General features: G+C 38.0%; 2 protein-coding genes across 3 annotated transcripts in view; one reads left to right on the plus strand and one right to left on the minus strand.

Annotated features, from left to right (window-relative positions):
- Positions 1-14,919, minus strand: part of LOC134220218 (cardioacceleratory peptide receptor-like) — a 365,520-nt gene that overhangs the window by 53,977 nt on the left and 296,624 nt on the right. The window lies entirely within an intron of this gene.
- Positions 9,126-14,919, plus strand: part of LOC134219162 (uncharacterized) — a 22,148-nt gene continuing 16,354 nt past the window's right edge. Inside the window, exon 1 of the mRNA XM_062697864.1 lies at positions 9,126-9,532. Within this exon, the coding sequence (XP_062553848.1) occupies positions 9,126-9,532 (407 nt within the window). The remainder of the gene's footprint in view (positions 9,533-14,919) is intronic.

Here is a 14,919-nt window from a genome sequence, read left to right on the forward strand (position 1 = left end):
TTGCAATAAGGCTTCCACTAAAACGAATTACAATAATTTCAACATTTTTTACGCTGGGAAACACATACGAAGAGTATATGAATCATCGACATTGATTTGATATGCAGAAGCTCCATAAGGGCCACATGATCGATTGAAAACTAAGTGCGCACTCTTACCCTACTCTAATCTAATATCCAGATGGATTTCTTATGGAATATTTGGAAGAATTCCTGGATGAATATTCGCTCGAACTACTGGAAGAATATTCGCTCAAATTCCTGGAGAAATACCCGAAGGAATTCTTGGAAGAATATCTGAATGAATTCCTGGAGGAATATACGGAGGATAATCCGGAGGAATATACGGAGGATAATCCAGAGGAATATCCAGGGGAATTCCTGGACAAATATCTGGATGAATTCCTGAAGGAATATCTGGATGAATTACTGAAGGAATATACGGAGCAGCTCCTGGAATTACTCCTGGAGGAATTTCTAGAGAAGTGTCAGGAGAAATTCCTGGAGTAATATCTGGACAAATTCCTGGAGAAATATACGGATTTATTTCTGGTAGAATATTCGTTCGAATTCCTGGAGGAATATTTGAAGCAACTCCCGAAGGAATATCTAAAGAAATTCCTGGAGAAATATCCGGAGAAACTCCTGGAGTAATATCTGGACAATTTCCTTAAGGAATGTCCAGAGGAAGTCCTGGAGTAATACCAGGATGAATTCCTGAAGAAATTCCTGGAGGAATATCCGGAGGAATTCCTGAAAAAATATCCTGAAGAATTCCTGGATGAATATCCGCTCGAATTCCTGGGAGAATATCTGAAGCAACGTTTGGAAGCATCCCAGCAAACACAAGATCGTATATCATAGCGAATAAGTGTACAAAGTGGAGGCCATATACGTGCATTTTGCACGCAGTCAAATGGAGGAATGCGCCTATATCGCCTCCACCTTGTACACTTATACACTTTTGTGTTGGCTGGGATATCCGAAAGAATTCTTGGTATATTTTATTTGTCGTGCAGTCGACTCTCCACATCTCGATGTTCTATATCTCGATATATCTCCCTAACTGCCGTTATCTGAAAAAGTGACGTATACGCCATTTTCCAAAAATGGTGTTAACGAGTACTACTCATCGAGCTCTTTAACAGAAAAATGGAAAACATGCATGTTTTATAAATGGCTGTTACGTCACTTTTCCAGATTACGGCAGCTAAGTCGATGGTTTTCTCGGTCCCTTCAATGTGCATACATTTGGGCATTCTACATCTCGATAATAGACTGGAACCCAGCGGGACATCGCAGCAGAGGCAGACCCAGAGGCTCATGGCGGCGAAGCCTCAATAAAGAAATAAAAGAAGTCGACCGAAATCTAACCTGGCAACAGGTTAAAGCGATAGCCGGGCAACGCTCAGGATGGAGATCTTTCAAGTCGGCCCTTTGCACCACCGGAGGTGTACAGGATCCGTAAAAAAAAAACATCTCGATAACCTTCCTATCTCGATGTGTTCTGGTCTTATTTTGTTCAGGATTCTCTCTTCCTATGTCGATATATTCATATTTCTAGGCTACTAAACCATTTTTGGACAAAAACAAACACATGAACTACAAGTGATGACATTTGTTTTGTTGTCGTTTTTCATAGCAACGAGCTTTTTTCAATCTAGTACCCATTGAAATTTTCGTTCCATTCCTCGATCTCTCCTTATCTCGATGGTCCCTTCATATCGATATGTGGACAGACGACTGTATTTGTTTGTATTTGTCTTATTTGTCTCGTCCCTTTCCTATATTTGATTTTAATATATATATTTGATGAATTCTTGTTTGCAAATGTGAATGCACTATTTTCTAGTGTCCCGCTAGATATAGTTCCGAGATCGCGTCACGAGAGAGTATGCTGTTTGCTGCTTTCCCAAAATGGTAATTTTTGTATTGAATTTGGAAAAATTGGTTGAAGTAAAAAGACTTTCCTTCAAAATTTTATGCGGTTACATTTTTTTTTTCTTACACCAAAATGATCGTTCGAAAATTTCAAAACTTTTGTCAGTTGAGTTTTGCAAAATTCGATTACATTATGCCTCGAATCATTGGAGAGGGGTACTGATAAGCAAAACATTGGTTCTACAACAGTTCAGTATTTAGAGCTTAATTCAAATTTGAAAAATAGTAGGTCCACGAAATTTTCTAGAAAAATTTCATGAATTCCAAAAAGATTGTCAGTGGGGATAAGCGAAAATCCTTCAAAATTCCGCGTTATAAACATTTTAGTTCGAAAACAACGCTCTACCGTGAGAGAGCCTCCCTCAGACCTTAAAAAGGAAATAAATTTTGATTATTAAATAGCAAAAAGGCTCAAAAACTTGTTCAGCAGTTCGAAAATGCCCATAATTTTGATCTGGGTCTCACTAGTCCTATTGAGGTTCAGGTTACGCGTGGGTTGCAAAAAATATGATTAAAAAGCTTCCTGAATGCTCTTTATGGTTAATCTTTTGGACACTTCTACCACTTGCTTGCAAAAATGGAAAATTTACCCGAATGCTCCCAAAACTCAGCTTATAGTTTTCCCACATAATCCGAAAGCCGCCCTATTTGAAACCATCTGGTAGACATATCGTCACTATGAATGGGGTTCCAATTAATTAGCTAGTGAAGTCAAGTTGAATAATTTGTCTGTAATAGAACTGAATCCTATTATGTCTGGATAATGTGTAACTGCGTTTAAACATAATTTGGGTAAAGTGATGTTGATTTCAGAAAACTGTATTCCCCTGAACGTTCAGAGTATTCTGCTGATATTTAAGGGCAGCCCTTACTTTGCACCGTTAAATGTGCAAAAATGGTCCATACAAAATTGAAAAAGGATCCGTAAATGACTTCTGAATGTTCCATAAAACGCTACCATAAATCCATAAAATAGTTCGGGAGTATCCATTGAGAATAATTTTAGAATCCATAACTACGCCCAAATTTAGCAATTAATAGGAAAATATGTTCCTTTAAACATGTTCCATGAAAACCTATATTTTGATCCATAAAACTTCAAATTTGCACATTTTTTATCGTGATGATGATCAGTAATGTGATGCATAATGTTGGTCATATGATCCATCATTTTGTTTATATGATCCATACATTTGATTACACGATAACGTAACATGGCCAATGAAACTATATTAATTGATCCACAAAATGTTGAAAATCTATGGATCATATAACCAAAATTATGGATCATATTACTGAAATCATGGATCATAATCACGTTTATGATAATTGCACATATTTGAAGTTTTATGGATCATTTTCCAAAGATTTATGACCCTTTGTCATACGTTCATGGAAAAATAGCAAGATATTTATTATTTTTCTTGGCCATGTTTAAAGTAACAAAGTTTCCTATTAATTGCTAAATTTTGACGTAGTTATGGATCCTAAAATTATTCTTTATGAAGGTTCCTGCACTATTGTTTAGATTTATGATAGCGTTTTACGGAACAATCAAGTGTTATTTACGGATCGTTTTTTATTTTTTTATGGATGATTCTTTATTGTTTATAATGAAAACTATGTTTTGCCGATATTTAATTTCTTCATTTTCCAAAATATTTTTCATCCTTTCTCCCACATTTCAAATTGATGGTAGTGTTTTTCCTCGGTTGATGTTGTGATACTTCTTGTAGCATCTTTGAAGTTAATCTACTGTTCATGACTTTAACGGCCTATTGCGAAAGTGGGCTAATGTACGCTTTCAACACTAAAAATGAGCCTAATCCTCCTACTAGCGATGCAGATTATGCATTGAAAAGTACAACACAAAGAACATCTGAAAGAATTGATTTTCTCAGAGTCGAATAGTTATCAATAATGTTCAAGTGAGTATAACATAATCGGTTCAAACAACGGCCAATGGCTATCGGTTAATCCAAATGTCTTCTAAACGTTGATTCAACACACACGCGTTCGATCGTTTATAATTTAAGTGAATTGTATTTAAACTACTCGTGAATTTCACTTACCTCACGTTTTTCATTTCCATTTCAAACCTTAGAAAAGTCCACGATGCGTATTATTACCAGAGCGTGTTTCTTTAGGGCTATCTAGAGCGGAACTGAGCTCCAGTTCCTTGTGATTTCACAAGCTTGGACTCCTTCCGTTTTCACAAAGACGCGATTCAAAATAGTTTGGTTTGATTTATCGACTGAAATAGAACACATCGACGATGAAACTGAGTGCTTCCAGCCAGTGGACACAACGCTTCGGCGATATCGTTTAGGGTGCTTCCAAAACAGTTGATTTTCTCGAAATTATTTTTATTTGTTGAGACTGTTAGTATCAAGTCAATGGACTTCTGTGCCAGTAAACATGTATACGGAATATTGTAGTAAATTTTCTTAGTTACGGTTTTGCCCAAACTCAGCTCTTTCGCTCAAAAAATAAATAAAATAAAATTGCAGGGCCTCATACCAGATTGGCACTAAGTGATATGATCGGACATCAACACAACGGAGATGAAATTAATGATAAAAAGACTGAATAGACGATATTCGGATACGCACCATGACACTTACTTTGAACTCCACAAAACCATTAGAATCGGTCCTCAAGATTAATTTCGATTGAACTCGTTTCCCTGTTTCACACAGTCTTCCATATGCAGAAGACTCATTCGATCGGTGTCCGCTATTCGCACAAGACCTGGACAAGACTCTTGGAGCATCCACATTCCTAGGAGTATGAAAACAAGTGCCCACAATAATTGGATACATACGGAATACGGTACTTGAGGGAGGCGATTGAATCACGGATTCCATTAAGCATTTAGTAAAAATCGGGTGACATCAGTGGGCTGGGCACGTTATCAGATTGTCGGACAACCCAGTGAAGATATCATAGTGATCCGACGTGTACAAAAAGGCAAAAAGGGGTGCGCTGCGATCAAGATTAGCCGATCAATTGGATGACGAATTGTTTAAACTCTGTAGGCTGCTGTAGGGGTTGACGACGTGCAATTAGGGACCAGGCAGAATGGAGAAAAATATTCAAATTCATTTATCTAGAAGTGTTTATTTTTCAAATTACTGAACAATGAAGTCCGCCTTTTGCCCAATCAAATATATTGGGAATTGGTTACATTGTTTGAAAACCAGATGTTATTATTCACTTCAATGTCCAGGTGGAAAATTTAATTCCAATTTTTTTTCAAAAGCCATCACTATCTGGGGTCGTGGATTCTATTCATACAAAGGGTGTGGCTTCGTGCAACACTTTTTTCGATTAATCTTCCGCACACTGTGTATGTGAACTTTGGCGGAGCTTATCCATATGGTAATTTAGTGAAAATAGTATTTTTGGGGGTCTCCAGTCAGCCTTACAAGCAAAGGTGTAGGATTGCTAATCCAGAGATGGCTTGTTCGATTCTCAGTCCCGCACGAGGAAGTTTTCGAGTAAGAAACATCATTGACAGCCTGGGCATAGTGTATCCATTGTACTTGCCACACAAGTTACATACAATGGCGGGCATAAAAAAGCTTTCAATTAATAACTAAAGAAATACTAATACAATCCTAACTTGATAAGCAGGCCAAGTTTCAGTTGGGATGTGGCGCCAATAAAAAGGAGAATGTATTTCCTAAAAATGAATCTGTCTACTACATAAATAACCTTCTGGTAAACCTCAAAGTATAAGAAAGATCTTCCTCTTCTATGCACAGAAAAAAAAATGAAAAATAAACAGCGCGTAAAACTTGACATGCGGAAATTTACGCTATTCTTCGTTGAAATGGTCCTCTTCCTATCAAGATTGCTTACAACTTGTGTGCAATATTGACGATTCACGTTAAAAATTGTATACATTTAGGCTGTATCCAGTGTGGAATTACGCCAATAATGGTGTTCCATTTATGTGCATGATTTTTGGCGTAAGTTTCAGTGGATTTTTTTATCTGTGTGGTTATACATTCCAACTAGAACTTGGCCTGCTTTTCAACTTAGTAGGGTAAAATGTCCAATAGTGAAGCAACTTAGTAGGTCCACCTACTATTTATTTACTCGCACCAAGTCTGTACTGTATTTCGCTTACCTTAAATATACATCCGAAGGATCATCAGACATTTCTCAAAATAAAAGTGATACGATCGTTGCAGAATATATCATTGTTACCTAAAATGATATCCCACAGTTCAGTGTTTCAATAGTTGCGTTATTTTTTCAATTCGTATTCCTATAGTTGCAAATCCCATTGTTTTCATATGGGGTTCGCAACTATAGTAACATTACCGGTGCAAAGCAAATAAAATGATAAGGTTTTTAATGGTACTTTACCGACTTTGATGCAATTCATAACTTGTTTTCACTAATTCCGTGTTATGATAGGTTGACAGTTTGATATACCATATGGGTTGCTGCGTTTAATATGTAGATTGTGTAAAAACAGCACTACCTCAATTATAGGAACATCCTCGACTATTGGAACTTTTACCGAGAATCGAACTCGCCATATCCGGATTGGCAATCACGGAAAAAAAATGAAAGGCAAACAGCGCGTAAAACTTGAGATGCGGATTTTTACGCTATTCTACGCTGATACTGATCTCTTCTTAACAAGTTTGCTTTCAACTTGCATGCACTATTTACGATCTATTCTATGCATTTAGGCACTATCTCGTGTGAAATTACGATTGTAATGGTGTTCCATTTATGTGCATAATTTTTAGCGTAATTTTCAGTGGATTTTTCTATCTGTGATCCTACGCCTTTGCTCGCAAGTCTTCTGGAGACCCATAAGAAAGATACAATAACAAATACTTAATGATCGATTTATTTTTCGGGATACCCTAATGTTGATTCTGTGAGCTGCGCTGTGGTTCGTTGGAAAAAAAAAAGCAAATATAAGAATAACTTCCTTATCACGCTTCTCAAGTTTGCTTCTCGATAGTTTGCTAAACGGCAGCTGCTTCTACCTCTCGTATGTTTATGCAATTTATGCTGACTGCTGAAATTACATATCCGGACCAAGCTGGAATCACAAGTCTGTAGTTTTTGTAAAGAAACTTTTGAAATCAAATGCGCAGCGAGGCTCCAGTAAGACAAAACAAGGGTTTATCAAAACAGTCATGTTATCATATATGCCGCGTACTCAGAAGTCACCCAACCAGCGGATGGCAGATTTTAATACAGTTCTGCATAAGAACCTTGCAGAAACTGTATAATAATTGGCCATATACAAAATCTGTATTATTTCAATACAATTATTGTAACAGCACTCAGATTTGTTTTTTGGGTGTATGAATCGATGATTGATAAAAGCATCATATTTTGAAATACTGATCGCTACACGCAAAACCGTCTTATGCTCGCTTCTGTACCTTCAAATGTGACATATTTGTACAGCGATAATAAACCGAAAGGTTTGGAAAAGTTTTCAAAATGGCTCATCTGGCTACAGTGCCAATTTAAGAAATGTTGATATAATACTTATGATGTCTATACAAGACGATGTATGGAAAATAAAAATGCACTAGCAGAGAAACGGAACGTAAAATATTATTTGTTAAATCGAAACGAATGCTTGTACCTCACGAGGCGAACAGAAATTTGACTTTTCATTCCACTGTTTATTAATTTCTTTTAATTTTTTGAAACTTAGGTATTTAAAGTTTGTCGGCTTATATGTATTGCTGTTGAAATCCTCTTCAAATGCCAAAATATGAAAATACACATGTTGCTGCATTAGGGCTATGGCGCCAGATACGATGCCGATCATTTATCAAGGGTATGAATCCTTTCCAGAAAAAATATTCAAGCTCTTTTAGTGGAATGTCTTCAACTGTCTAAGACGAGTTTAGTACTTTCCATTTAATTCCACCACGTTTTGATATCTTTACAGATACGGACTTCGATCTCAACTGAGGCCGTTTTCAGTGTCTCATACGTAGCGGAGTCAAGTACGGGCGGGCAATTTGCATAAATTGTGTTGAAAAATAAAAAGTTATCATAGGTGTTGCCTTAGAGGGGGCGTATTATACCGTCTAACCCTACAGAAATTTTAACTGGCTGGTGGAATTGCATGGAATAGTACTAAAGTCGTCTTATGAAAGGTGAAGACTAAAGGAGTAACAATTTTCTCTCATTCATTAGACGCCCCCGTTAATGCGACATAACACATCAGCATCTACTACCAAAACGTCGGAGGAATGAACTCTTGCATCGATGATTATCGCTTGACGCTTCTTGGGCCTGTCTAGAACAAATCTGGATATCCTTAAAATTGGGCGACCGTAAATTGTTTTTGTGCGCGCTGTACATCGCCCCGGATCTAGTTGGAGATAATCACCTTATTGACGCTCACTGTCAGTCCGTCTTCACTATATTAGAAACTGCATCTCCGATTGACGAGATTTGCATCTTGGGCGACTTCAACATGCTTGGCATTCGGTGGATACCTCCGCATAGTGGCTTTCTATATCCAGACCCTGAACGCTCGCAATATCATACTGGTGTCGCTGGACTCCTTGATAGCTACAGCATAGCAAGGCTAACCCAGATTAATAACGTAGCGAACGAGAACCTTAGCACGTTGGTTCTGTGCTTTGTTTCCATCCAAGATAAAAGACCCTTGATTTCGGTGGCACCTTGTCCTCTTGTAAAACATGTTCCTCATCACCCCTCGCTGATAGCCACTTTCGAAAACCTTCAAATACCTGTTAGCAATGCTCATCCCTCTTTTGTTTCCTATAATTGTTTGAAAGCCGACCACTGCAGTATCGCGAACGTGCTCACCAGCATTGACTGGTTAACCGTTCTAGGCCCCAACAACGTTGAAAGCTACGCTCTAACTTTCTCGCACATCTTGGCGTATGTAATTGACCGACACGTGCCAAAGAGATCACAGAAAGGATCGCACCCTCCGTGGTTCTCGATTGAACTACGAAAAATGAAGTCCACTAAGAGAGCAGCTTTTAGAATTTTCTCAAAACATCGAACGCTACCTCTAAGAAATCATTATGTGAGGCTTAATCATGAATACCAACGAGCATGTCGGCAAAGCTTTGCACGGTACCATCGAGATCTTAAGCTCAAATTCAAATCTGAACCAAAATCATTCTGGAACTACATCAACGAACAGCGACAATGAATTTGAATGGTGAAATCGCCTTAACTACTCAGGAAGTTTGCCGCCTATTTGCCGAAAAATTCGCGAGCGTTTTCAGTGACGAAAGGATGAGTGACGACAGCCAAGTCTCTATCGCAGCAGGGAACGTTCCCCTAAAAAACCAGTCTTTGGGTGCCTTCAACATCGATTATGACATGATCCTGAGAGCCGCAAATCAGTTAAAATCGTCAAATAATCCCGGACCCGACGGCGTACCGGCCGTCTTCATCAAAAGGCATATCGAGAGTTGGCTTGTTCCACTTCTCTTCTTGTTCAGATCTTCGATCATCAATGGTATTTTCCCCTCCTGCTGGAAGTTTGCACTAATGTTCACAGTCCACAAAAAGGGAGACAAACGCGATGTGAACAACTATCGATGGATTACGTAATTGTGTGCCGTCTCGAAGCTGTTCGAACTCGTCATTATGGAACCACTGCTTTCACACTGTAAGCCTACGTCCTACGTCACAAACAGTCTAACAGAACTGGCTCAAACGGATGTTATTTATACTGACCTCTCTGCAGCTTTCGATAAGATTAATCACTCATTAGCCATTGCAAAACTGGACCGATTCGGAGTCAGCGGCAGTCTGCTGAACTGGTTTCATTCATATCGTCTGACCACTATCTGACCGTAGCTATTGGGGAATGCACCTCTAAAAGTTTTCATGCACCATACGGTATACCTCAAGGGAGTCATCTAGGCTCACTGATTTTCCTGATCTTTTTCAACGATGTACACCTTGTTATCAAATGTCCTCGGTTGTCTTACGCAGATGACCTTAAAATCTTCACCTGTCATAAGACGAGTTTTTACAATCCCATTGAATTCCACCACTTAATTGTATCTTGACAGATACGTATTTCGACCTCAAAAGTAAGGCCGTCTTCAGTGTCTCGTACTTGACTCGACGGTCGAAATACGTATCTGTCAAGATACAATTAAGTGGTGGAAATCAAGGGGATTGTAAAAACTCGTCTTATGACAGGTGAAAACATTCCACTAAAAAGCTCAAAATAATTTTCTTAAAATCTTTTTGGAAATACACAGTATCGCCGATTGCCAGCGCTTACACCGTCAACTAGATCGCTTCGTGGATTGGTGCTCTCTAAACCGAATGGTGGTAAACCCGGTCAAGTGTTCTGTCATAACGTTTTCACGAAAAAAACAGCCCATCGTTTGAAACTACAGCTTTCTTGGTACAGAAATAGAGCGAGTGAGCCATGTGAAGGACCTCGGCGTGATCCTAGACTCGCAACTAGTATTCAAGCAACACATCTCATTCATCGTCGAGAAAGCATCCAGAACTGTGGGATTCATCTTCAGAGTTGCGAAGAATTTCACCGACATATACTGTTTAAAAGCTCTCTATTGCTCCCTGGTGCGCTCGACTCTAGAGTACTGTTCTGTTGTCTGGAGTCCGTCTTACAACAACGGTGCGGAGAGAATCGAATCTGTTCAACGTCGTTTCCTTCAATTCGCGCTTCGTAGCCTACCTTGGCTGGATCCGTTTCGCCTACCGAGTTACGAAAGCCGATGTCAGTTGATCAACTTGGAGCTACCTCAAGAAGAGATGTCGACAAAGCCATTATGATCGCCGATACCCTGCCGGGACGAATAGACGTGGAGCTATGTTGGAACAAATAGACCTGATCGTCCAGCCACGCATGCTCCGTAACAGCCGTATGTTGAGGCTGCCCTTTCGTCGTACAAATTATGGCATGCATGGAGCTATATGTGGCCTACTGCGTGTCTTCAACAGAGTCGAATCACTCTTCGATTTCCACGCCACACGGAGCAGGCTGACCAGATAATTTCGGTGAAAAAACGGGACAAACGCATTTGATAAACAGGAATGTCAAAAAACCATGTGACAAAATTCAAGAGTTGTGGAAATTTAAAAATGTATGGGCTTAATTTTCATTTTCCGTGTAAAAATTAGAGAATTTTTTTAGAGAGAATCATTCATCAATATAACAATCTATTGTATTAGGTTAGTTGTAGAAAAATACTATACAAATATTTCACTCTTCAAAGGGGTTCGGACAAATACCCGAAGGAACATTTTTCGCATTTCTTCAATATTTAAAGAAAATTGTGGAATTTTGAAATTTTATTTTAATTCACTCTTGAGCATGCATTAAGGATTTTATTACTGACCAGTATCAAAAACTTTTACATTTCTGAACAATTGAAAATAACAAAAAATAGTCAAAGTACTCTGCCTAAAGCCGGTCTGGGCATTAGAGAGATAAGAAAAAATATTTTAAAAAAATGTCAAAAGACAAATGTGAAAACAGCAATAGGGATTATTGACTTCCCGTGCCAAAACCCTTTTCCATGAATATGAGTGAGGTTCAATCTGCAGATAAGAATAACAAGAATCTCAACAAGGAAAGAACATTATAGTTTTGATTCTTTCCATGAATATAGTTGGCGCATGTGAAAAAATGTCAAATTTAATCAATTCACAGTCTTTTTTGATCGAAATTGATGTAAATGTCGCTAAAAGCCTCACACCTCAGGATTTTTTTTTTAACTTTATTGATGTGATACCTCAGGAATCTTGTACATTGATTTTGATCCCATGTGATTCAAAAAAAGCAGGACTCATGCAATGACGTCGCGAAAATTTAAACAAATCCTGGCTTTGTTATATCCCGGTTTACAGCTCGGGCTCTCAGGGATTTCCGCCGTATTGTATTTTAAATCAGGCTAAAATCCTAGTTTTCTACGGGGTCCCGCCCACACATATAAAAGCGAAATTTGTAGACAAGCTCCTGATCTGTAAAACAGCCTTAAAGTACGTGAGGACCGAAATCCTCCGATAAATCGGTATCACTGCCTTACACTTGATTTTGTTCAGCTTTTTTATAAATTATTTTTGATGTTGTCGTTTTTAACAGTGCATGATTTAGAGATATTCATAATTATCCAGAAAGACTTTGAATGATTCTTAATGTTTCGAAAAGAATCAAACAATTTAAAAATATGTGGTGAAGCAACCTACTTCGCAAGATAAAAAAAATCGAAAATGAACCTAATATTGGAAATTAGAATGCTTGTTCCTGATTTTCAGGATATACTTGCCTACCAAGTTACCGGTTCCGTTCAATCCACTGATGAAATTTTAATGCCTAGTTAATGAATAAGTATAACAAAGTAATTAAAATAAAACTGTATGAAAAAATCTGCAGGAGAAATGCTTGTTGTCATCGATAAAAACCTAAAATACTGAATTTGTTTGAATAATATTCTAGAGCTATTTGGAAGAATCAATGAAAAAACGGGACAAATTGAGGATTTTTTAAATTACGACGGGACAGCACAATAAGGTCTAAAATACGGGACCGTCCCGTTAAATACGGTACGTATGGTCAGCCTAAGCATGTTACGCTGACACCATCTTTTAATGTTCATTTTTTTTTTCAAATACTCTACATCATTGGGGCCAAATGTAGTCTGTTGATGCAACAACAATAAAGACAAAAGTGGTGAAAAGTCAAATGGAACTGTTATGCGAGTGGGGATAGTACACAACAATTCTGCTCTTCGATTTTTCACCTTCTAAACTTTTATATAATATTAATTTAGTACAGGTATGTTCCGATTTTATCACGTTCCAATTTTGTCACGCTCTGATTTCGTCAGCAAAATGATTCCGTTTTTATCAACAAGAAATTTCAATTATTTTTTTTAAGAAATTAAGCTTTTAAAATTAAATTACTTTGGTTAGTTTTTGGGTAAATGTTGAATTTCTAATATTCCAAGCACTGGCGGTAATAAGGCCGTAACTAACAAGAGAAGATTCTCTTCATCGACTTCCCCTCATCGAAATAAAAGTGACAATATGCGGGTTTGTTCTCACTTTATTACTTTAGGACAAAAGATTACATTGTTCTGGCATTCGTTGAAATACTTTTTCGGATAGGCCGTCCAAACTGTTCTGGAGTACATAACCTCGAATGTACCAGGAAATATGTCTACGAACAAAATGTTCTTAGCTGAAATATTTTTCCAGAAATATCTATGTAATTGTAACACATAAATTTATCGTGTTTTGAATTAACGTAAACTATTTCAAGGTTTCCAAAACGCTCTGGAGTTCGGAACATGTAATATACCCGATCATCCAAGCTCTGAACGACGTATTCGTGCATCGTTGAATATCTTAGCAGGCACATTGAGCCGATAGGGTTCCACTCATTACTTTTACACGCAACTATGGGCTTTTTAGTTTCTCCAAAACGTCTTTAAGTTCAAAACAGCTCAGAACATGTGATCTACCGGATTAACCAATTCCTGAAAGATGTATCCGTGCATCGTTGAACCTCCCTGGTCTATTGAGCCGATAGTATTTTACTCATTATTTTTACAAGCTACTTCAGGCCTTTTCGGTTCTTTAAAACGTCCAGAACATGTGCCTTTCTGCCTTTTACCTTAGGTTTTACTGTTTGGGACGATAAAGGATAGTTGCAGATTGCACCAGAATCAACATTCAACAACTTTGAAATAAGTTGAGTTAATAACGAAAGCAAAAAACAATTAAGAAAAACCGATCGATACAGTTACACCACTTTGATCCTAAGCGCGATAATTCTTCTACAACCTACAGTGGATTATCCATGAGTTGATATTCTAAGACTCGACATCAAATCGTTGAAACAAATGATGTCATACTAAAATATTTTCAGGGTACTATGACAGTCCTTTCGAACAATTTTCCAAGAACTTCTGTTCCACATCTCGATTCCGACTGTATTACATCTCTTCAAAACGTCATTGATCTCAGATCATTTCAATACCAAATTTTCAAAACGACTTTGATCTATCCAATGAATTAACTTATGAATGATGTTAAATATGATATCCCAGTGAGTCCATTTAGCTTATTTGACTGCAATCATCACTTGTACTAGCCATTGCAGGCCTTTACGGTCGTATTTTTTTAAATGTAATCATCCATGTTCGTTATACGCCTTAACAAAAATTGCTCGACACAAACACCTCTTTAGTAACTGTCCATCTAGTAGATATCTGGAGGACCTTGGACATTTCTATGGCTCTACATTTCAACTGGAACTTGTCCGACTTTTCAACTTAGTATGCCCGCCATTACATGAGTATGTATCTTGTGAGGCAAGTACAAAGGAAATACTATGCCCAGGGAATCTAGAATGTTTCCCACACGGAAACATCCTAGACCAGACCGGATCTAACTCGCCATGTTCGGACTGGCAATTCTACGCCTATGCTCGCAAGGCTAACTGGCGACCCCTTTGTTGTCCGGTAGATACTTTGGGTTGAACTTGGAAACGTTTTGGAGTACCTTGAATATCACGTATTTTAGAAAATTGAATTTACATGATGTGTATGTGCCTATTGGACTGAATTGGGTGTATGCCGATGATGGAAACATTGCATAAACCTTGGTTGATCTGGTAGATACCGTGGGCTAAAATCGAGAACGTTTTGGGGAACCTTGAACATCTCGTATTCCAGAAAACTGGCCACAGTCTCAACGATCAAGATGATTAAACTTGATTGAATTGTTAGATTTGTTAAACAACGTGGTATAGAATTCAAATATTTCAGATTCATCTGCATGCTGTCAGAAGCAAAACCTTCCCAAGGTTTTGGATATCTAGGTCTTCAGCGTATAGTCAAACTTGACCTCCCATATTTTTCCTGGATAGCTGACATCCTGATGAACATTTTTGCTGAAGAAACTGGGGACCAAGCACTCTTCGGTGATTTTTCATAGCATCATT

This window comes from Armigeres subalbatus, chromosome 3, assembly GCF_024139115.2.
Source record: "Armigeres subalbatus isolate Guangzhou_Male chromosome 3, GZ_Asu_2, whole genome shotgun sequence".
Lineage (NCBI taxonomy): Eukaryota > Metazoa > Arthropoda > Insecta > Diptera > Culicidae > Armigeres > Armigeres subalbatus.